Source organism: Neoarius graeffei, chromosome 13 (assembly GCF_027579695.1).
Source record: "Neoarius graeffei isolate fNeoGra1 chromosome 13, fNeoGra1.pri, whole genome shotgun sequence".
Taxonomy (NCBI): domain Eukaryota; kingdom Metazoa; phylum Chordata; class Actinopteri; order Siluriformes; family Ariidae; genus Neoarius; species Neoarius graeffei.
The window spans coordinates 27,679,895-27,705,202 of record NC_083581.1 but is presented as its reverse complement, the minus strand read 5'-3'; the positions used below and the strand labels follow the sequence as shown (position 1 = coordinate 27,705,202).

The following is a 25,308-nucleotide window of genomic DNA, read 5'->3' as shown; positions in this document are numbered from 1 at the left end:
AAGGGAGGAAGGGAAAGGAGGGAGGTTCAGGGGAGGCGCAATCATGCCTACTTGTTGGAAAGGCTTAGTGCTGCCAACTAGAAAGAGCTTTGTTTGAAACCCAAACCCCTGTTGACTTTACCACAAGTTACAGCCTGCTGTTGGGTTTCATTCCACAGTGGGGTCATCTAAGCTACAGATAAGGGATACAGGTTTACCAAGTTCACACGACGAAAGTTAAAAAAAAAAAAAAAGTAAAAAAAAATTCTATAAAATATATTAATACACGCAGAAATGTCAAATCTGTTCATCACGGAAATCAAGATGCTTCATACCTGAAAGATTTTAGCGCTGTTTCATTAAAGCTTTGGCTCAAGATGTCTGGGGGGGTTTGGGTTTTTTAGTTTTTTTTTCTTTGCACTTGCATGTGTAAGGTAAACTCAGGACATTTGAAGTCTCATTCTCAGTGTGTATAAATGTCACGCTGCCATGCACTCTGAGCTGAATTCCTATCAATCATAATACCCACAATGCCAACTACAGCCATTTTTTTCCGCTTTCTACACTGTAAGTATAATTTCTTTTTTGCTTTCTAGCAGCAACATTGGAAATGAGTTGAATAACTCAAACAAAATGGCTATTTTTCATTTTACTTTCAAAATCTTTCGACTTGCCACTACCTGTATTTGTTTACAGCTCCAAATATTCATCTCTGTATTCCTATTCAGATTTAAACCCGGGTGTTCTTTCTTTCTTGTCCCATGAGCATTAATAAAAAACAGAGCGCCATCTATTCACATCTGTCTTTGCATCCGTTTCGAACACATTATCTGTTCATTCTGAATAATGTAAAAGTTTATATTCAGTTAAAGGAAAAGGCAACTTTTGTACAAAACCAGGTGTGTAATAGGAGAAGAACATGTACGTAATCAATTCCGTTAATTATTTCCATTATATATCGAACATGAAAAAATATTTTTAACTTTGAAATGAATTGACACAGAGGAGTCGAAGTTGGAGGAGGCAGCCATTTTGAGATTGTGGGCAACTATAAACCAATCAGAATCTTTCGTTAATGCGCCTCCCTCTGATCTGTGACGTCACTGGGCCCATGAAAACACTGTTTACAAGCAGATCACTGTGATTAGGAGTCCCGGCGGGTGGCTTGTATTCGATTCGTTTATATCCCGACCTTGTCAGCTGTCAGATTTATGTTCATGGACCCGGTAAGCTGGTAAATAATTTTTTTTTTTTTTTACCAAATTCTAACAGAAAACGAGAGCGCCCGAAAGGGAAAACCGAGCCGAGCCGCTTCGCGCATGCGCAGTAGGCTTGGTAGGACAAATCCAAATAGGAGTCATTCAGGATTCAGCCATGTTTTTGCTCCGTGTTTTTACTCGACCAAAGTTATACAGTATTATGAGCTTTAAGTTGCATAAATAAAACCATTTGGTGAAACTTTGAAGAAGCGATTGTACTGGTTTTTTACCTTATTACCATGAAGCACTGAAGAGTTCTTTTCAGTGGTGGGCCGCATGACGTCACGCAGTAGATCAATATGGCGGAACGCATCTTCGCTGAGCTCAGCGCAAGCCCATATTATTAAAAGTTAAAAGATACTGTTATGCGGTCTGTTCTTTCTCTATAAATTCCATGATCGATTACTTTATATATTTATCTATCTATTTGTGGTGATTTTGTACAAAAGTTGCCTTTTCCTTTAAACCTCTGTTATCTAGACCTAGCCTTGATTGGATGTGTTCAAAAGAAGAGCATGTTACAGGTGACACTCACGGCTGACAGAGTTTAACCAGATCTTGGTCTGTGGTCCCTGGGTGGAGGCCGCGGATATAGAGGTTGGTTTTGCTCAGCTGGTCCGCTCCGCTGCTGCTCCCGTTACTGTTGGTTGTGGGGTTGGGACTGGGAGGTGCCATCTGTTGGGTGGAGGACACATACGCCTGCTAAAAAAAATAGAATAAATGAGCCGAGACTTGGTTCCAGCCATGAAATACAATAAAACTGAACTACTCACATGAAACCAGGACAGTCTTGAGATTAACTCAAAGGTGTCTGAAAGGGGTTCGGAGAAATTCTTTTTACATTTGAGAAAAGTTCAAAAGGTACAAACGTTTAGCGCTAGATAATATGCAGGGAGTCCAGGGAAGCCATGGCTTAATGGTTAGAGAAGCAACTTTGGGACCAAAATGTCACTGTTTGATTCCCTGGACCAACAGGAATGGCAGAAGGGCCCTTGAGCAAGGCACCTAACCCCTAACTGCTCCCCAGGCTGCTCTGGGTATTCTTGTATGTCGCTCTGGATAAGAGCACCTGCTAAATGCTAGTAACGTAAAAGTATGTTTTCACGTCCCGGGTTTGATCCTGACCTCGGGTTATTGCAGGAAGTGTGGACTTCCAGCATGTCGGGCTGGTGGTGTAATGGTTAGCACTCTTGCGTCACAGCAAGAAGGTCCTGGGTTCGAGTCCAGTGGCCAACGGGGGCCTTTCTGTGTGGAGTTTGCATGTTGTCTGCGTGGGTTTCCTCCACAGTTAAAAGATATACGGTTAAGTTAACATGGGGCAGCCATGGCCTGAGGTTGGGTTGATGTGCCCTTGAGCAAGGGCACCTAACCCACAACTGCTCCCCGGGTGCTGTAGCATAACTGCCCACTGCTCTGGGTGTGTTCACTGCTTCAGATGGGTTAAATTTCACGGTGTGCTTAAAGTCTGCGCTTGAGTGTACATGTGACAAATAAAGGCTTCTTGGCTTCTTCTTCTTCTTCTCTCATGTTCTCACTGTGTCCACATGGGTTTCCTTCAGGTTCTCTGGTTTATTCGCACCTCCCAAAAAACACACCAGTAGGTAGACCGGTACGCTAAATTACTCTTGGTGTGAAGAATATGCATCCCCTCCAGGATCTCACCTTGTGCCCAGTGTTTCTTGGATTGTCTCCAGAACTGTCTTGACCCTGACCCAGGATAAAGCAATTACTGTAGATGAATAAGTCCGAAAGGTATGATTTTGCTCAATTTTTAGAACAGTAATATACTGCTTTTCATGTGCCAAACTCACTTCTTCTTCTTCTTTTTTTTTTTAAAGTGTTTTGGTTTTAGTCCTTGTGCAGGTGCAGGAATCACTTAGACTCTTCATAATCAAAGCACTACAGATTGATCTCGTGTGAAGGGCTAGAAATGGCCTTGCCCACCCCCCACCTTCCCCCTTCACAAGGCTCTGCTTACTTTTCCAATTAACTCCTCATCAGTCACAGGGGCAGGCAAGGATGGAAGATTTCATTAGAAAGGCCTGTGTGAAATCAGACCACGGGCAGGGAACAATGGAGCAGTTTAATGCGGGCTCCGAGATCACTAGTGTGGCTGTGGATGTTTGAAATTTGGGAAGGGCGGCTTCCAGGGAATACCCGTCATGAAGGTTAAGCCAGGCCTTGGACACATCTGTAGTTATTGGCTTGCAAAAGTGCTTGTCTAATCTTCTAAAAACCCAAGGTAAGGCTAGTTCTGATCTTTGCACAGGTGGACGGTCATCCCCATGAAAACTCCTCCGGCCTAAAGATGTTTCACTGCCTCCTATAATTGGAAATGGTTGTTTTTGCTAACACTGGAGCATAACATTAACTTTGATCTCTGTGGTTATGAAATGATATCATTTTCATTGTGTAATCAATCTCGAATGTACATGTTCTTCACATGTTCCCATGTCCTTAAGTTTACTCTAAGCACACCCACATCCTCTGGGGTGTCTACCTTTTAGGCATAATGACAACTAATTAAAATGACTCTGTCAGTTGTACCAGACACCTTCTTCCCCTGGACCGGACATGTACCTCCATTTCTGTGATCTCTGAAAGTATGCTGAAATATCTACCTCCGTCTCCCACCCAAGAACAACATTTATTTGCACTCGCATTACCTCTATCTAACATTTCTTTCTCAGCCTCCTCTTTGGAATTGGCAGGGATCGTGTTTAAAGGATTTTGAAAGCCTTTCAAAGACCTTATTCTCATTTCAAGAGGCCTTTTGACATACGCACTGTATAATCCAGTACTCGTTGCCCCATTCCACTCCTCTTCAGGTCAGGCCTGGCCATTGAGGCTTGTCTAATTGGGGGCTGAGCTTGTTAGCGTCCGGCGCTAATCTCTCTCATGGGGCTGGGGGGCAGTGAGAAGTCACTGTCTCGTTAAGACTGATACACTCTGCTTGCTTTGGTTCGCCGTGAGAAAAGCTGTTGACTGGAAAGCACCCCGTCTGCCAAGCCCATTCGTCCTGCTCAAGGTGAGATGCAACTCGACTCTCGCCTAAAGCCACCAGATAAACAACTAATAAGCAAAAACAAAAAGCACCAAATGGACATTCTTTCATAGTGTAGACACTCGGCCGTGTTCTGATGTTTTGACGTTTAAAATGATTCAGAAAATTCAGCGAACAAGGGTATCTTTAGAAAAAAGGCATTCCGGTCATTATCACTGGCGCTATCGGTTTGTCCCCAGCTAAGTATAGTTAAAATGCTGAGCACATGTCAGAGACATTTTTCAAAGTCTAGACTCGAGCCACCACGCAAACCCTGAGATTTACATCTGTGTTCTCACATTCCATGGGCCCGTCTTGGCTCTGCGTTCCTGCTGATCTGATCCTTCTTGCTTCTACTGAGCGAGGCTTTGCTCAGAGTGACAAGCTGCAGAGCAAACACCCGGTCACAGACAAATCAATATGAGCAAAGCACATGCCGCTACATCTCGGTCTCTGCCTAATTCAATCAAGGAGGCTCTCCTTCACTGCACCATACACACATGAGAGCTCTATCATCACTCCCACAGATATGTGGTCTGATAATGAAAGTCTAGTTGAGAGAACAGACAACATACAACCGAATAAATCTGCTGAGGACTGAGAAGCGCCAGGAACACCGGGGCCAATCTTTGGCTGGAATAGAAGAATGTTTTATCAACCATGCAAAAAGTTACAGGCAAAAATGATGCAAATCATCGTGCACTGCGTCTTTAATAAAACCAGACGTGTTTTTCAGGTTGTGTATGCCAGGGTAATTTGAATACAAATCATGATCAGTGTGTCCATTACCATTTAATGGCAGGAAACGGGATACACTGGGACTAAGTAGCGAATTCTATTTTTATTTTTTTTTTAGTATAATCTTTATCTGTACCATATATAGAAGATATCGCACGGTTGCGTGAAAATATGTGTGGTGTATATATTCACGAGTGAGTGAAAATATTTTCAACACAAGAAGGTAAACTTCATATCTTCACGCCACCATGTAATGCTCTTTATATTATATGGACACATCCACACAAAAAACACACAGGTTAATCAAAAGAATTTAAAGTTGAACCGGTTCGCCATTTTCACAACGCACGTCTAGTCAGTGGGAGAACACTGGGAGTGATGTCATCGGAGTGAAATATCAGGAATTATTAAACATACGGGCCACTTTTTCCATGGAATAAAAACATGTATTCTGTTCCCTTCTAGTGGGTTTATTGATGGCATGCAATATTGTTATCGTATCGCTTATCCTCCATGTATTACGCCACTCTTCCCAATGGAGAATGAGCGTGCGATATTGTTATAATATTGCACGTTGTCAATACAACACGACGTCAGACGGCAGAGCTCATGTGAAGATCCAATGACAAAACTTTTCTGCTGCGCATGCGCACAATCGTTTCATTGTCCACCAGGAAAGAGAGAAGACGAGGTTAATTCAGTGCTCGGATTAAGCACTAAATAAATAAACTGAAAACTGAAACTAAAGATACGCTGAACATCCGAAAGGCTACCAAAACTTCATTATGTACTCTTCACGCATATTTACAAGAGAAAAACATACCAACGGACATAAAAAAACTGGAAAAGAGACACATCGGAGATGTAAAACTTCCGCGCTAGCAAGTGACTGTGACCGTTTGTAAACAAACATGTCCGTGAGGTTTGCCTCATTACAAGTGGAAGATTTTGAGAGAATTTTGGTTGCAGGTTGCGCCGTTGTGTGTAGCTGTCGATGTTGATTTTAAAAGTAACTAAGTAAATTACACAGGGAGAATAATAACAGGGGCGGCACGGTGGTGTAGTGGTTAGCGCTGTCGCCTCACAGCAAGAAGGTCCGGGTTCGAGCCCCGGGGCCGGCGAGGGCCTTTCTGTGCGGAGTTTGCATGTTCTCCCCGTGTCCGCGTGGGTTTCCTCCGGGTGCTCCGGTTTCCCCCACAGTCCAAAGACATGCAGGTTAGGTTAACTGGTGACTCTAAATTGACCGTAGGTGTGAATGTGAGTGTGAATGGTTGTCTGTGTCTATGTGTCAGCCCTGTGATGACCTGGCGACTTGTCCAGGGTGTACCCCGCCTTTCGCCCGTAGTCAGCTGGGATAGGCTCCAGCTTGCCTGCGACCCTTTAGAAGGATAAAGCGGCTAGAGATAATGAGATGAGAATAATAACAATAATATTCGGCTTGACTGCGCTAGCATTGGCCTTCGCTAACACTACACCGGCTGGAAGGTAACTGCACTGCCACACTAACAGCACCGAGTCACGGGTAAGCTCGCATTGGCCTTTGAGAATGTTGATATGAAAAGAGTGTATATTAGGGCTGCGTACCTAAACGTAACAACAGGTACAGGTACCGGTACAGAGGTTTAAGTACAGGTCCGGACCTGCACCTGTACCTGAATAATTTGACAAATTAACAAGTGTTCTTCTGAACTTCTTCAATAATGACAGAAACATTAATAAACTGTTGACAACTTGTCAGTATCTTTATTCAAAGAAAACCGAACATAACTAGGTTTCCTACCTCACTTCTCAGTCATCCTCTCAGTCTCACACTTGGTTAACTTGGGACAAAAAGTCATAAGTTGTCTCACAGCGAGACAACTTGCGTTCTGGCCCCCTGAAAGCTTTGTTACGTGATCCCAGACCTTACTGGTCTTCCCACGAGGCATGACAAACAAATTCACTCCGCGCAGTCCGCGGCCTTTAACTTACATGGCAAAATTACACAAAGCAACAAAGGCCGCCAACGCCAGCAAAGGAAAAATGGCTGACCTGCTTTTGAGTCTTTTTGACCAATCAGAACGCTGGATCAGCCAAGCTCTCGCAATGTCTCGTGAGACTGTGGCGAGAGGATCTCAAATCAAAGATGGCTCTGATTTCAAGTTCCAGTGCGGCATTTTATGTCTTTTCCAGTGCTAAATTTTCGTCTTTGTGGTAGGATTTACACATCTTCAGTCACAAAATAAGCAGATACTTGGTGTAAATTTATATCGGTACAGTACCGGTACTTCATGATCCGGTATTTTGGACCTGTACCGAATCGATTTTCACAGTACAGTACCGGTACAGGCAGCACGGTGGTGTAGTGGTTAGCGCTGTCGCCTCACAGCAAGAAGGTCTGGGTTCGAGCCCCGTGGCCAGCGAGGGCCTTTCTGTGCGGAGTTTGCATGTTCTCCCCGTGTCCATGTGGGTTTCCTCCGGGTGCTCCGGTTTCCCCCACAGTCCAAAGACATGCAGGTTAGGTTAACTGGTGACTCTAAATTGAGCGTAGGTGTGAATGTGAGTGTGAATGGTTGTCTGTGTCTATGTGTCAGCCCTGTGATGACCTGGCGACTTGTCCAGGGTGTACCCCGCCTTTCGCCCGTAGTCAGCTGGGATAGGCTCCAGCTCGCCTGCGACCCTGTAGAACAGGATAAAGCGGCTAGAGATGATGAGATGAGATGTTCCCGCGAACATAAAAACCCATTTACGTGAAAATAATTCATCCAGGAAACTTAATGCCAGTTAAGCAACAAAGTGTTTTAGTGAGGTGGTCGACAGCGACGAGCCACCAGCTTGGTATAAATTCTAAAAGTCTCTGAAACTTTTACTGGAAGGTTGAACACCATCCTTCTTGAAGGCATTCCCTTAATTTTAAGGATGGATGTGGACAGCGCTATCTAGCTAGCACGTCAATTCAAAAGGGGTGTTCACACGGCAACTTTTACTCCGGTGTAGCACCGGGGCTGCCCCGCTAGAGCGTTCACACGGTACAAAGTTATACCGGTGTCGCCCCTGAAAGCTGCTTAAACCGGTGCAAATCTAACTCTGCTCGGGAGGTGGTTTAAGAAATTTACTCCGGAGTAAATGCTAGTTTGTGGGGCAACACCGATATAAAATGGGACATCTGAACGCTACAGGGGTAGACTCGCTACGCGTGAGGAGAGTTGATTACATACGGGCATTGCATAATTTGCATCCTGGTATTTTGCGCTTCCAAAATGGCGAATATCAACAACAACAGAACTGCGTGTCTTCCAGTGTTGCCAGATTGGGCGGTTTTAAGTGCATTTTGGTGGATTTGAACATATTTTGGGCTGGAAAACGTCAGCAGTATCTGGCAACACTGGTGTCTTCATCCCCGTTGTTTTCCCGGCGCTTGGTGATGCCATGACAACCGGGAAAAGGAAGTACGTTTTCACGCATGCGCATATTTCATTTCCGCATTATTACTATCGTATAGCACGGTCGCAAAAACTGCCGTGTGAACGCAAGCGGGGCTGCACCGGTGCTAACACGCTTCTCTCTAGTAAGCAGGTTTGTGACGTGTGAACGCTGCACAAAATTTACACCGGTGTAAGATATATCGCAACAAAATACATCGGTGCAGCATCGATGCAAATATGTGCCGTGTGAACACCCCTAAAATCTCCCCTCGGTGTTCAGGGGGTTGAGATCTGGTGACCATGGAGGTTTTTGGTTATCCTTATCCTTATCAAACCATCCTGTGAGCTCTTGTGTCCTGTGGATGAGGGCGGGGCCATCCTGGAAGAGACCAATTCCATCATTCAGAAGAATGTGTATTGATTTGCAGTGATGTTTCCCTCTAAGGGGACAAGTGGAGCCAAACCGTGCAACAACATACCCCTACAACAACACAACAGAGCCATGACCTTTTCATACATTTCTTATCATTGGACACGAAGATATTCTTACGGACAATTTCCTCACCGGCGCTATTTGTCGTGAGAATGTTTTCATCCGAATTTTTTTTTTCAAACGACTATCAGCACTTTCACGTCACAGGCAAATGTTCACATTTGAAAAAGTGACTTTTTTTTTCAGCACGTTCGATTTTTCTTTTATTTAATCTGCAAAAGGAATGTATTCAACCAATCAGGGCTCAGGTTCTGGAAACGTTATCACGCTGCTGCAAGCTTGGCGGAGTCTCTCATTCAGTTTGTGTCTTAGAAACCAGTCTCAAAAATGATAGATAACAACTTTAAAGGCAATGTCGGGGGGAACAGGAGAGGAGCTCAGCAAGGAAAGCAGTGTGTGTGTGTGTGTGTGTGTGTGTACACTCCAATGGTCTGTTGCTTTCTTTGTGATGTGGTGAAGCTTGCTGTCTGTCTCAGCACTTCCTGAACCAAGCAGTAAAACTCCCCACGTTCTCGTCTTCTTCTTAGGACAGGATGAACCCTAAATTTTCTTTATCCTGACTGTTTTTTTAAAGAATAAGCAGCTACTGATAATCATTACTTGTCGACACCATCATGGAACGACTGTCTTCTGGAAAGCTCACATAATCGCATCACGTTTAAAGCTAGACTGCCTTTCCGATTTTTCAAGTTCAGGTCATAAAAAGAACTTTCCCCGACACCCAATTATTTTTGTTTAGTGGACCGAAAGCTACTGAATTCGAATCAGACTTCCAATTTTATTAGTTTTTTTAAAAATAGAACAATTAATGAATTTCAGGCCATGTGGCCCGAAATTCTCCGCTATTTTTTCCTGCTTCACCATGACCCAATTCAAAATACTACGTCATGCGTTACGTGGTGGGCTTTCCCCATTCGCGCAAGGTATTGTGGGATACAAATTTGAAACAGGAGAGAACAATGCGAATGAAACGTGAAAGACCGACTACAGTAACGGAAAGAAAGCGAGAAGAAAAGATGTGATGTTATATACGAAGGAAAGGAAACGCAGGACCAAACTAATAAATATCGGCGCTCAGCGAGCACCTCGGTGTGACCAGCTGTTCGTTTAGCGACAGAATGATGCAACTGTGTCAGTGTACCATCAAAGGTAAGCCTGCGCATGCGCAAACACACGGACTTCCTCTGTCTGCTTGACTGCGCGAAGCGAGCGATTTCATGCACGTTATTTGCTCAGGAATCCCCTCAAATTAAATCACTTCCCAGCCGCAGAATGGCCTGGGGTTTTGTGAGATTATTCCAGAAACAAACATATCGCAAATGACCAAATTTCAGAGGGAACTAAATTTCATCGATTTTATGAAATCGAAAGGCCGTCTAGCTTTAACGTGAACATTAATGTTGAATAATTTCGTCAGTGATTATTTTACGCGCTTTGGAATCGTTTATTCGTGTCACGCTGTAACTGTACGTGTAGAGTAAAGCGTCCGTTCTTGACTGATTTACCTGCAGGCGGTGTTTTGTTTCTTTCTCAGTACACAAAAACGTATAGAATTTTTTTCAACTGGTGTAATCACACATATTATAGAGATATGCTAAATAAGGACCAAGTTGAAAGAACATTCTTTTAATAACTACGACTTGGATGTAGCTTTTGGCAGTTGTGCTGCTTGTGTAAAAGTTGTTCAGGGAGGAGAACGAATAGTATAACTGAGATGTATTCATAGCAGAGGTGGACAGTAACGAAGTACATTTACTTGAGTACTGTACTTAAGTACACTTTTTGAGTATCTGTACTTTACTTGAGTATTTTTTTTTTTTGAAACTTCTGACTTTAACGTCACTACATTTAAAAGGCAATTATCGTACTTTTTACTCCACTACATTTCTGTCAAGGTCCTCGTTACTCGTTACTATGAAGCAGCTTTGAAAGTGGATGTTTTTGTCTTTTCTTTTCTAAAACGTGATTGGTTTTTTTCCCAGGTGACACTGAGACAGCCTATCAGTAATCACTAGGGTCACGTCACGTCCATAGACTATAAAATCAAGTCCAATGATTTCTCCGCAGCATTATTTGAACACGATCAGTTGATGGTAGAATGGAAGGAGGCAGTTCATCTGGGGAATGCACACACTCACGGCCCATGAACTCATGTTTCAGTTTTCTGAAAGGATTAAAGATTCATTTTGTTTAAATGTTTGCTTTGTTTGCCGAAAACGAACCACATCACGGCCTACAAAAACTCGCCGTCCAACCTGCGGAAGCATATTGAGGTCTGTAAATGTTTTATTCCAAGAGAAAGCTTGCAACGAAGTTGTCTGTGCTTTTAGAGCTAGCGATAACGTTGCAATAGCGATGCAGTCTGGTTAGTCAAATGACTTTCTATGGATTTGCCCGACAAGTTGCCGTAGCCTTGTCCATGGCTAACATTTACATATAGCTAGTTAACTTGGACACTGTTAGTTATGCCGCTTTTCCACTACAAACGCGGCTGAGTTGGGCTGAGCCGTGCCGTGCTGAGTTGGGCTGAGTCGGGCTGAGTGGGGCTACTGGAGTTGCATTTCGACTACAACCGCGCTGAACCGTGTTGGCTGGAAGTGGGTGGACACATTGGGTGGAGTTAGCGAAAGTGGGTGGACGTCACGTGATGTCGTTAAGCGGCGCAAACAGTGACATCAGTGACCTTTTAAGCGGTAGTCTCATGACCCGGATAGTAAACAATAAACATGGAGTCGTTAGTGTTGCTGGTCTTGGTGCTGTGGCTTGTTGTCACCGACAACGCCAACAGATACTGGCAAGAGCGTATAGATGAGGCGAGGCACATAAGGCTTCAGAAATTCTCGTAATTCGTAATTATTCTTCTTCCGGGTTTACGGTGTTGACAGATCCCAGTGTGCTCGCGGGGCGTGTGTGGGCATGTGAGGACACTCCTCCTCACCAATCAGTGCACAGGGGAGTGTCTGCTCACGCCCCCAGCCTCACTCAGCTCGGTTTGGCTCGCTTCAGCCCCACTCCAAAACCGTGCGAGTTTTGGGTGCTAAGCAGGGCTGAAGCGAGCTGAGTCGTGCTGTTTTTTGGTAGTCGAAACGCGAGCCGTGTCGGGCTGAAGTGAGCTGAAGCGAGCTGAAGTGAGCTGAAAAAGGGTAGTGGAAAAGGGCCATAAGTGTGTAAAAACGGAGTTACGCTAACATGAATAACGTTAATTATCTGAAGTCCTTTCAGAAATATGTTTCATCGTAATCTTGCCAAATAAACAGAATGTAGAAATCTTTCTTTTCTAGTAGCGTTAGCTACCCAATATGATTTCGAGTTTGAAAAGTGTTTGTTAGCATGTCAGGTGGAGCTTCACTGACTAGCTAGCTTAACGTTAAACCACCATGATGGCACAACATGCGTTCATTTTCTGAATTCGCATTTCTGTCTTCGGTAACGGCGTTATAGTTTTATAAGTGTTGTGGCAATAATACAACAATGCGCTGACAGAATGTGTACTTTTAATCAGGGCTTTGAACCAGAATTTTTTTCCTATTGGTTCGTTCCGAACAGAAACGGAATTTTAACGTTTCCGGTTTTGGGTTCCACCATTAAATAGACGTTCCCGAACCGGTCAGAACAAAAACATTTCTTTCCCGGAACGGTTAATTACGTTCCCTGTCAGCTGTTTAACAAATGGCTATAAAATTATGTCTCTGTCTCATCCAGCTTAAGCCAAATGTAGGCTAATTCTATTACAACCTTCATTAAATAAGACAAGAAATAATTCAAAACAATTATTATTTCAAATGTTGGTGATTTGGATTCTCAGTATGTCTTCCCATCTACACAAACAGAAAAAGTGCCAAAAATGAAAGATAATTCGTTTAGTGTGTTACCAAAGGCTAGTCAGGCCCTATAGAGGGCTACCGCATGACGTCACCGCGACGCGAGATTTTGTTAGGCGCCATATTGGAAGTACACATCTATGCAAGTACATACATTCATAACAAACTACAGCTGAAATGTAGCCAGGGCCGGTTCTGCCCTAATCTGGACCCGGGTGCAACATCGCGCAACCCCCCCCCAACCCCCCCCAAAAAAAACAGTCTAAATCAGGACAACCATCACATAACTATAACTATAAACATTTTATATCAACTATTTTAACTAAATGGGCTATAAAAAATAAGCCCGCAGGCAGCCACGGTGGGCTGCCTCAGAAAAGTAACCATTTGTCCTACCTTAAAACTCGTTTTGCATTTTCTGCCTCCTTTTTTGTATTTTCGACCCTCCGTTTATTTTCTTTCCTTTTCTGAAAACCCGATTTGTGTCCAGACATTTTGTTCTGCTACCAACGAACTAACTCGTCAGGTCTCGTCTCTCGAGCCTGCGATGATTCCCGTGGGAAGGGCAACAACTGATACATTTTTACAAACAGCCAATAGGGAGGTTGCAGCGTTCAGGCTCTTCTTTGCTCAGACACTCAGTAATGCACTTACTCACTTATTATCACGTGGAGACGTGATAGTAGTCCACCTTCCCGCTCTCTCCATTCAATCAGTGAACGTCACACAGGAAGTGAACCCCAGCGGGTCATAGAAACTTGCACAGGAGAAGAATGACTATTTGTAGGCTACAGAAACTTTGAGGAACGAAATAAAAACCGGTATTAACCGGTTACCATTATTTTTAATAAGCGTTTCTGTTCCGTAACATAAAAAATAATAAAGTTTCTGGTTTCGTTTCTGTTCCATGTGAAATAGAAAAAGTTCCCGGTTTTCGTTTTCGTTCCTTGAACCGGTTCAAAGCCCTGCTTTTAATACTTAAGTATTTTTAAAAGCAAGTACTTCAGTACTTTAACTTAGGGTGTTTTCACACCTGGTCCCCTTTAAAGGAACCAGACTCAGTCCTCTTTAAGTGGACCAAAAAGTGGACCAACAGAAAAAGAACTCAGTTCTTTTTGTGTTCACACTGTGAATTTATTACAAAGAGGACTGGGTTCTCTTTCTGGTCCAGTTAAGCTTTGATGGGGCCTCAGTCCTCTTTCTGTTCACACCAGGTCCTCTAGAGCCCTCAGACCCCCAGTGCACGGAATTCTGGGTAATTTTCTCTTGAATCGAAATGTCTGCTGCCATGCTTGCCCTGCTGTATTCTTTGATCAAAATAGTGCGGATTAAGGAAAATAAATTTATTCCAGCTATCTATGAGCACAAAACACGGCTGGTAAGTTCCAAAAGGAAGTTGAGTTTCCCTGCTACAGTCACGTGACCAACTACGGCAAACGAAGAAGGTTAAACTACAGTGAAAAAGGCGAAGTGAACCCGGTGCACTTTTTGTTCACAATGCGCAGATTAGGCAAACCGTACTGTTGATTTTTAGCGAACCGTACTGAGACCACCTCCTGAGGTGGTCTCAGTTCGGTTCGCTTTAAAGGGGTCTGGGTACGGTTGGAGCGTTCACATATGCGCAAAAAATGCTGAGTCATCGATCTGAGTTCGGTTAGATGGCTGAAAGGGACCAAGTGTGAAAACACCCTTAAGTAAAAAATTGACTGGACAACTTTTCACTTGCGTCGGAGTAACATTTGACCAGTGGGATGTGTACTTTCACTTAAGTAATGAAGTTGGGTACTTTGTCCACCTCTGATTCATAGTAGTTAGTTAGTTAGTTAGTTAGTTAGTTAGTTAGTTAGTTAGTTAGTTAGTTAGTTAGTTAGTTAGGAACCAAATGCTTTTAACGCTTATGCACTCCAGAGGTGGACAGTAACGAAGTACATTTGCTTGAGTACTGTACTTAAGTACACTTTTTGAATATCTGTACTTTACTTGAGTATTGTTTTTTTTTTTGGAAACATATGACTTCACTACATTTGAAAGACAAATATCGTACTTTTTACTCCACTACGTTCCTCTCAAGGTCCTCGTTACTATGAAGCAGCTTTGAAAGTGGATGGTTTTTTTTCTTTTCTTTTCTAAAACGTGATTGGTTTTTTTGCAGGTGACACTGAGACAGCCCATCAGTAATCACTAGGGTCAAGTCACGTCCATGAAATCAAGTTCAACGATTCCGCCACAACATTATTTGAACACGATCAGTTGATGGCAGGCGGTTCTTCTGGAGAATGCACGCATCCGTGGCTATACCTATATGGAATCAATTTTGTGCCAAAATGTTCATGCAATACTTTTGAAATATCAAACAAAAACGACAAAATACAAAAAAACAAAAAAAAGTCAATTTTTTTAGACTGGCAAACAAATTATTCATATAATCGTGCAAAATATCAGTCTATTACTCTTCAGAAACCTTTTATTTTTGTTCCGCGTCTTTCTCAGTTTTGTTTGACATAATTTATTTTGGTTGCGATTCCAGCTTTCTCGTTTGCGCTCCCTGACTTTTTGCCTGCAGTTTTGGCACAAACTTCACGTGTGGGTGGGCTGTCCAGGAACGCATTCCCATTGGCTAACTTGTGTTTGACTGACAGCTACGCTCAGCCATTCCCTACTCGGATTCTGGCGGACTGTTTGACGAGTGACCGAGCCACTGACGGTAAACAAGGATCGAGTGGACTTCAGTGGCGACTATGATATTGAATTTACACTTTGTTGAATTAATTCAATATCATAGTCGCCACTGAAGTCCACTCGATCCTTGTTTACCGTCAATGGATCGGTCACTCGTCAAACAGTCCGCCAGAATCCGAGCTGTCAGTCAAACACAAGTTAGCCAATGGGAATGCATTCCTGGACAGCCCGCCCACACATGAAGTTTGTGCCAAAACTGCAAGCAAAAAGTCAGGGAGCGCAAACGAGAAAGCTGGAATCGCAACCAAAATAAATTACGTCAAGCAAAACTGAGAAAGACGCGGAACAAAAATAAAAGGTTTCTGAAGAGTAATAGACTGATATTTTGCACGATTACACGAATAATTTGTTTGCCAGTCTAAAAAAATTGACTTTTTTTTGTTTTTTTTGTATTTTGATTTGTCGTTTTTGTTTGATATTTCAAAAGTATTGCATGAACATTTTGGCACAAAATTGATTCCATATACCTAGAACCCATGTTTCAGTTTTCTGTATGGATTAAGGAGTCATTTTGTTTTAAATGTTTGCTTTGTTTGCCAAAAACGAACCACATCACAGCCTACAAAAACTCGCCATCCAACCTGCGGAAGCATATTGAGTAGGGTGCATCAGTTGCCCTCACTTTCATAAAATCTGATGCGTTTTTCTTTGGGTTTTCCTTTTCACCAATAAAGACATCCTGTAAAATTTTTTGACCATATTCAAAAGTCTAATGGTGGCACCATGAGGTTCATTTTTTGCCAAAAAACGCTTATTTTATGTTTTCGCGTAAGGTTTGAATCACAATGTTGGACTCCATTTATTAATTTCTTGTGAGCCAGAGATCATGTTAAGAACCTTTGCAAGGGATTGAGAAGCATTAATGTGATTCATAATACATTTGTATTGTTTAAAAGTAGTTGAACAATGATTCAATGAACAGCTAAAACTCAAACTGTGCTTGATAATATATTTAGAATATGTACTAAAAATGTGTATCTAAGATATTTGGTATACTCTATAAGGTGCCATAATGTTTCGTGAAAAGTGATCGAAATTTTGTCATAAAATAGCAGCTTTTTCCATAACTTTGAGCTCCTGGTGCCACCATTAAACTTTTGAATTTTGTCAAAATATTTCACCCAGTGTGTTTTCTTACCAAAAGGAACATAAAAACAAAAATGCATCATGATCGGAGGAACTTTTTATTTTTAGGGGGCAACTGATGCACCCTAATATTGAGGTGTGTAAACATTTTATTCCAAGAGAAAGCTTGCAACGAAGTTCTCTGTGCTTTTATAGCTAGCGATAACGTTGCAACAGCTATGCAGTCTGGTAAGTCAAATGACTTTCTATAGATTTGCCCACCAAGTTGCCATCGCCTTGCTAATGTTAATACATACAGTGGCGCTTGAAAGTTTGTGAACCCTTTAGAATTTTCTCTGTTTCTGCATAAATATGACTGAAAACATCATCAGATTTTCACACAAGTCCTAAAAGTAGATAAAGAGAACCCAGTTAAACAAATGAGACAAAAATATTATACTTGGTCATTTGTTTATTGAGGAAAATGACCCAATATTACATATCTGTGAGTGGCAAAAGTATGTGAACCTTTGCTTTCAGTATCTGGTGTGACCCCCTTGTGCAGCAATAACTGCAACTAAATGTTTCCTGTAACTGTTGATCAGTCCTGCACACCGGCTTGGAGGAATTTTAGCCCGTTCCTCCGTACAGACCAGCTTCAACTCTGGGATGTTGGTGGGTTTCTTCATATGAACTGCTCGCTTCAGGTCCTTCCACAACATTTTGATTGGATTAAGGTCAGGACTTTGACTTGGCCATTCCAAAACATTAACTTTATTCTTCTTTAACCATTCTTTGGTAGAACGACTTGTGTGCTTAGGGTTGTTGTCTTGATGCATGACCCAGCTTCTCTTGAGATTCAGTTCATGGACAGATGTCCTGACATTTTCCTTTAGAATTCACTGGTATAATTCAGAATTCATTGTCCCATCAAGGATGGCAAGCCGTCCTGGCCCAGATGCAGCGAAACAGGCCCAAACCATGATACTACCACCACCATGTTTCACAGATAGGATAAGGTTCTTATGCTGGAATGCAGTGTTTTCCTTTCTCCAAACATAACGCTTCTCATTTAAACCAAAAAGTTCTATTTTGGTCTCATCCGTCCACAAAACATTTTTCCAATAGCCTTCTGGCTTGTCCACGTGATCTTTAGCAAACTGAAGATGAGAAGCAATGTTCTTTTTGGAGAGCAGTGGCTTTCTCCTTGCAACCCTGCCATGCACACCATTGTTGTTCAGTGTTCTCCTGATGGTGGAATCATGAACATTAACATTAGCCAATGTAAGAGAGGCCTTCAGTTGCTTAGAAGTTACCCTGGGGTCCTTTGTGACCTCGCCGACTATTACACGCCTTACTCTTGGAGTGATCTTTGTTGGTCAACCACTCCTGGGAAGGGTAACAATGGTCTTGAATTCCCTCCATTTGTAATCTGTCTGACTGTGGATTGGTGGGGTCCAAACTCTTTAGAGATGGTTTTGTAACCTTTTCCAGCCTGATGAGCATAAGCAACACTTTTTCTGAGGTCCTCAGAAATCTCCTTTGTTCGTGCCATGATACACTTCCATGAACATGTGTTGTGAAGATCAGACTTTGATAGATCCCTGTTCTTTAAATAAAACAGGGTGCCCACTCACACCTGATCGTCATCCCATTGATTGAAAACACCTGACTCGAATTTCACCTTCAAATTAACTGCTAATCCTAGAGGTTCACATACTTTTGCCACTCACAGATATGTAATATTGGATTATTTTCCTCAATAAATAAATGACCAAGTATAATATTTTTGTCTCATTTGTTTAACTGGGTTCTCTTTATCTACTTTTAGGACTTGTGTGAAAATCTGATGATGTTTTAGGCCATATTTATGCAGAAATATAGAAAATTCTAAAGGGTTCACAAACTTTCAAGCACCACTGTAGCTAGTTAACTTGGACACTGTTAGTTAGCGTGTAAAAACTGAGTTACGCTAACGCGAATAGCGTTAACTTATCTGAAGTCCTTTCAGAAATATGCCAGTGCTGTGTCAGAACACTACCATGCTGCTTTGTGGGGATGGGTAGGAGTGTTAAAATTAAAAAAATGAAAACGACAACAGCTTTTTTTTGTCATTTCAGTTGTTTCATTTTGTAACATTCTACCAGGCGTTTATTCGACAGGTTCTCCAAGCGAGTCAGTAAATCCAGTCGGTTGCTTCAGAGGCATTAGATATTGTAAGTGCTGTGGCAATAATACGACAATGCATTGACAGAAAATGTACTCTTAACACTTAAGTATTTTTAAAATCAAGTAGAGCGGCGGCCACAGTTATCGACACCTTAACGATCTTTTGGCCGTCGCAAAAGTAGAAAAGGCTTTCAGTACGTAAATTGTGCATGAATACTTACTCAAACTTCCACTGGAAAAAAAAAAAAGAGTTGATTCCCGATTACTTAGCGTATCAGATCACGTGACACCTTTGTCCACAATTATCGACATCCAGAACAGGATAAAGCGGCTAGAGATAATGAGATAATCTTTATGTGGTATTAAGTTAACAAAACATAGTTTTTATTTAAAATTCGTTTTACATAGACTTATATTTAGTACAAAATATCTTTTATATAAATATATCGATGCCGGTGCTGATGTAAATGAGGGAGTAATTCGAATGTTTGTAGGCAAATGAACTGATAACGTTTAACCGGCGTCAGAAAATCTTTTTGTTCCAATTTCTACCCGCTTTAAGTATTTTCGTAGATCACATTTTGTTACTCGTTCGTCGTTGTTTGTATTAATTTCTAGTTTTGTAGTTTACCAATTAACGTCAAAAGCTAATTGACATTGTAACCGCATGAACATCCAGGTCAAAGGTCGCATGTCGTTCCTCGAACCAAAATATAAAATGTCTACTGATATTGTAATATGCGGTAGATATTTACAACAAACTACAAAAAAATTTTTAAATTCTGAATGGAACAGGAAAATCTGAATATTTCAAGCATGTGTTGTTGTTGTTGTTGTTGTTTTAATATGCTCGGAATTTAATTCTGGTCTAATTCTATTTACTGCAACCGGATTCCAAATACTCTATAATCATTCCATTCTGTTATGAATCAGAAAAAAATGATTATAAATCACAGCACTTTTATCTCATCTCATTATCTGTAGCCGCTTTATCCTGTTCTACAGGGTCGCAGGCAAGCTGGAGCCTATCCCAGCTGACTACGGGCGAAAGGCGGGGTACACCCTGGACAAGTCGCCAGGTCATCACAGGGCTGACACATAGACACAGACAACCATTCACACTCACACCTACGGTCAATTTAGAGTCACCAGTTAACCTAACCTGCATGTCTTTGGACTGTGGGGGAAACCGGAGCACCCGGAGGAAACCCACGTGGACGCGAGGAGAACATGCAAACTCCGCACAGAAAGGCCCTCGCTGGCCACGGGGCTCGAACCCGGACCTTCTTGCTGTGAGGCGACAGCGCTAACCACTACACCACCGTGCCGCCCCAGCACTTTTACTTATTTATTTATTTAAAGTACTTCATCTGCTTCCACAATGTTACACAAAGATCGATGCACAACAGTTGTAAATGTCACTTAATTCCACAGCGTGTCGATAACGGTGGACACCGGTGAACGTGGTCACTATTATCAACACCTCATGTGACTTCTCAAACGTGCGTTTAGATACAAAATGGCGACTGATAAATGAAAGAATAAGAAACAAAGTAGGTTTCGACAAGGAGATCATGAAATATCCGGGAATTTGATGAGTAAAAACATGTCCATGATCTTTCCACCATGCTTTTCCAGGGTTTTCCTCAAATTGCTGATCGTGCTAAAAAAATTCCATCTCAGGTAACGGGATCGAAGGGTGAGGCGGGTCTTCCGGTTGATTAATTAACCGATACTTAGTGTTGTAACTGAAACTCACCTTTGTAAAATTGTTTTTTATTGGTAAATCTGAAAAGGTGTCGATAATTGTAGCCGCCGCTCTACTTCAGTACTTTAACTTCAGTAAAAATGTGACTGCACAACTTGGGCGGTACGGTGGTGTAGTGGTTAGCGCTGTTGCCTCACGGTAAGAAGGCTCCGGGTTCGAACCCAGCAGCCGGCGAGGGCCTTTCTGTGTGGAGTTTGCATGTTCTCCCCGTGTCTGCATGGGTTTCCTCCGGGTGCTCCGGTTTCCCCCACAGTCCAAAGACGTGCAGTTAGGTTGACGTGGGGCGGCTTTGGGCCGAGGTGCCCTTGAGCAAGGTACCTGACCCCTGACTGCTCCCCGGGCGCTCTGGTGTGGCTGCCCACTGGTCTGGGTGTGTGCGTGTGTTCACTGCTTCAGATGGGTTAAATGCAAAGGATGAATTTCAGTGTGCATGTGACGAATAAAATAAAGGTTTCTTTCTCTGGGGGCGTTGTGGCTCAGGTGGCTAAGGTGCCATACCATAAATCCGGGGACCCGGGTTCGATTCCGACCTGAGGTCATTTCCCGATCCCTCCCTGTCTCTCTCTCCTGATCATTTCCTGTCCTGTCTCTACACTGTCCTATCCAATAAAGGTGAAAAAGCCCCAAAAAAATCTTTAAAAAAAGGTTTCTTTCTCTTCTTTTTTTTCTTTTTCACGGTTGACCAGTGGGATCTGTACTTTGACTTAAGTAATGAAGTTGGGAATTTTGTCCACCTCTGATGTACTCCATGTCTGTAACTTCTCTACTTCTGTTTTATTCCAGACCAACACCACACTGAGAAGTGGGCATGAAGTAGCCCGAGTTAGCAAATGCCACAAAAAAAAAAACCAGGTTCAAGTCCACGCTGCTCCAAACGCAACTGATCCAACTTATTGACTGATTCATAATTAGCTCTTGAGGAGGATCAGATGTGTTTGGAGCAAAGGAAAAAGAAAAATCCCATCAAACTCTCAGCACCGTGGGCTGGATTCAAGTTCCTCTGAAACGAACCGGTTCAAAACTGATACTAATTTCGAAACCGTATCACTCGGATCGATCAAAGCAGCAGCGACCAAGAGAAAAGAAAAATCACTCAAGCCCTCTGAAGTCCGCTTCGTTCCTCCCACATTTTCTCATTAAACCAACAGATGAGGGGTTACGCTGTACTTCCATCTCGACAGCCAGCCTTCCCCCTTCCTGTGACTTATTCACATACGAAGCTGTCAGTTTCCTGATATCTGCCTAAAACAAAAAAAGCTTTGACTTGCTTTCTGCGTCTGCCGACACCCCCAGATGTGTGTGTGTGTGTGTGTGTGTGTGTGTATTGCTTGAGATGGGAATTCCAGGAATTTCAGGTCATTAATCTGAGCGATCTGCATCCCTGCCAAGCGTGCAGGAATTGGAGCCAAAATCCTCTCTGAGACTCATTCCTCAACACTCAACTCTATATACACTTCCTTCCACTGGTGTGTTCTACCAGCTCTGCAGGAGGAGTGTACGCTTTGTCCCCTCCTCGAGTTTTCTGTGCCTGGAACAACAAAACGTGTCCCTTCTCTCTCGGAGAGAGAAAAAATGACAGTTCGGAGTTATTTAATGTTCAGTTTAGCGGAGTGTCGTCTGGCTGTCTTGATTAAGAATCCCGGAGGAGACATCATTAATGCGCGAGATGATGAGTCAGCTTTATTATTCAGTCGAATGAATATTTTTGAATATCGCAAAATAACATGACAGAAAATCGCTGCCAAAATGCGACACAACGTATCCCTCATTAGAGTCGACTTATTTCGTTTAGATGAATGATTAGACTTAAATCAAAGAATAAAAGTCACGCTTAAGAGGACTTCGGCTCCGTCTATAAACTATTAGCGCTGACTTTGTCACCATGCTCACACTTTATAGCACCATATTTCACAAGTAAAGCTACACAGAGGCTGTGGGTATGATGACAAATCCTCTTAATCCTATAGCATCTGCAATATCAGGTCCCAACAAAGCTGTGTTTCCTCCACATACTTTTCGCATCATCATCATCATCATCATCATCATCGCTACACAATGAATGCTTAATTTTAAAGGTTACAAAGTTGGAACACAAGTATTTAGATCTGGATGGATTTTTTTTTTCCACTAAAAATACAACTTTTCATCATTCCTAGGCAAATGTAAACTTCCAAACCCCTGAGCCGGGACAGTCCTCATACACTTCAGCCAACTGACTAATCCACAGGTCTGGATTCTGGGTCTAAGCCTAGCTGTGTTGTTTGGCTGTCCTTAGCTGGGAAGATGATGACCTTGCCAGGACGTTCAGCACTGCACTGATCATGCAGCAGCCTCGTTCGAGTGCCAAAACAGTTCCTCATCCTTAACATCTGGAAACATCGGCTTCGCTTATCACATCGTGAAAATGGCACGGTTTCAACCTTTTGCTGATTCAGAAGGATGGTGTGGAAACAGGACCAAAGCGATGCGTTTCTTGGTCGATGCCATCGTGTGTACTTCCTTTGCACCTTGTGTGTGAATCATTTTGCATGTTTCCAGGCGGAAGGGTATTACAGGTATAGAAGGTGCACCCTTGAGGGTATCAAAGAAGCAGGTAGAGTTTAGAAGACGGTTGTAAATGGATAGATTGTTATCCATCTATCCATTATCTCTAGCCGCTTTATCCTGTTCTACAGGGTCGCAGGCAAGCTGGAGCCTATCCCAGCTGACTATGGCCGAGAGGCGGGGTACACCCTGGACAAGTCGCCAGGTTGACACATAGACACAAACAACCATTCACGCTCACACCTACAGTCAATGGGATTAGCCTAACCTGCATGTCTTTGGACTGTAGGGGAAAGGAAACCCACACAGAAAGGCCCTCGCCGGCGGCTGGGCTCGAACCTGGGACCTTCTTGCTGTGAAGCGACAGTGCTAACCACTACACCATTCTCATCTCATTTCATTTCCTTATCTCTAGCCGCTTTATCCTGTTCTACAGGGTCGCAGGCAAGCTGGAGCCTATCCCAGCTGACTACGGGCGAAAGGTGGGGTACACCCTGGACAAGTCGCCAGGTCATCACAGGGCTGACACATAGACACAGACAACCATTCACACTCATGGTCAATTTAGAGCCACCAGTTAACCTAACCTGCATGTCTTTGGACTGTAGAGGAAACCGGAGCACCCGGAGGAAACCCATGCGGACACAAGGCTCGAACCCGGACCTTCTTGCTGTGAGGCGACAGTCCTAACCACTACACCATTCTCATCTCATCTCATCTCATCTCATCTCATTATCTCTAGCCGCTTTATCCTGTTCTACAGGGTCGCAGGCAAGCTGGAGCCTATCCCAGCTGACTACGGGCGAAAGGCGGGGTACACCCTGGACAAGTCACCAGGTCATCACAGGGCTGACACATAGACACAGACAACCATTCACACTCACATTCACACCTACGGTCAATTTAGAGTCACCAGTTAACCTAACCTGCATGTCTTTGGACTGTAGAGGAAACCGGAGCACCCGGAGGAAACCCACGCGGACACGGGGCTCGAACCCGGACCAACACTATAATAATAATAATAATAATAGTGTTGTTAGTATTATTATTGTTATAAATCCTTAATAATTACAAGTCTTGTTTCGCATCATGCTCAGTGGAGCATGTATTTTTAGGGGTGGGGCGAATTACTCAAACTTGGTTAAACTCCTGATTTAGGCTGCTGTTTGCCCCCGACCCCACCCCACCCCACCCCACCCCACCCCACCCCATTTCCTTGGAAACACAGATCAATAAAGCATCCTAATTAACTGCACGCTTTGATGGCACGCGCTCTGCCGGATCCCTTTAAACCGGCCGCGCGAGCCTTCTCCAGTCCGCGAGCTCAACTTCCCCGCGAGGAAACAACCGGAACCTTCCTCGCGCTCCCGGACTTCATGTCTTGTCCCGTTGCACGAGCGGTTTACGGTATCCGGTATCCGGATAGATAGACAGACAGACAGACAGACGGGCAGACAGACAGACAGACAGACAGACAGACTCCGGTTCACCCCGGACCTCTTCAAGGACACTGCAGCTCGCGGCCGCGCGAATCCAACAGCAGGCGCGCGCTGAGAAGCAAACCGAGCGATGAGGCGCGAGCCGCGGTTCCGTACGGCTACAGCGGGGTTACCTTTTTGCCGGTCCGGTGAGTGTATCCGTTATACGGGCTGCTTCCTGTCCTTGGCGGTGCCGAGAGCAGCATTCTGTATGATTATTATTATTATTATGATTATTATTGTTGTTGTTGTTGTTGTTGTTTTCCCCGAGACCGTGTGCCGTACCGGAGCGGCGAGCTCAGGCGACTCGAGGCAGCCTGGTGACGTCACTCAGCACCGAGTGTGGGAAGAGATTGGAGCCGCGCGCCGCGATCGCACCAACCCGAGAGCGCGCGCGCCACTACCGCGCAAAAACCCCCTGTTTATTCATCTCCACACACACACACACACACACACACACACACACACCTTCCCTCGCTCACACGAGCCCAGAACTCATCACGTTTTTCACGCCTTTTATTATTATTATTATTTTTTTTTTAGTGCTGTGAAAAAGTTTAGGCACCCTTTATAATTTTTGTGGGGTTTTTTGGAGGGGAGGGGGGGCACAAACTTTGTTAAATACAGCTTTCCAAACAGATTTTTCTTTTTGAATGAATGAATAAGAAGAAGAAACCTTTATTATTATTCGTCACATGCACACTTCAAGCCAGAGCATTTTTTTAACATAGTTACTCATCTCATCTCATTATCTCTAGCCGCTTTATCCTGCCTATCCCAGCTGACTACGGGTGAAAGGCGGGGTACA

The 25,308-nt window shown here is 43.3% G+C and overlaps 1 protein-coding gene across 8 annotated transcripts in view; it reads right to left on the bottom strand.

Moving 5' to 3' along the window:
• rbms2b (RNA binding motif, single stranded interacting protein 2b) overlaps nucleotides 1-24,917 on the bottom strand; it is a 70,358-nt gene extending 45,441 nt beyond the window's left edge. For 2 of the 8 annotated variants that reach the window (XM_060937439.1, XM_060937438.1), the window contains exons 1-2: nucleotides 24,635-24,916; nucleotides 1,774-1,940 (exon numbers count right to left, since the gene is read on the bottom strand). In XM_060937439.1, the coding sequence (XP_060793422.1) occupies nucleotides 1,774-1,940; nucleotides 24,635-24,706 (239 nt within the window). In that variant the 5' untranslated portion in view covers nucleotides 24,707-24,916. Of the gene's footprint in view, nucleotides 1-1,773; nucleotides 1,941-4,024; nucleotides 4,615-21,212; nucleotides 21,278-22,654; nucleotides 22,677-24,519 lie in introns of those variants that run through there. The other 6 variants (XM_060937440.1, XM_060937442.1, XM_060937443.1 and 3 more) reach the window with 6 other exon arrangements.
• Nucleotides 24,918-25,308: the final 391 nt, after the last annotated feature.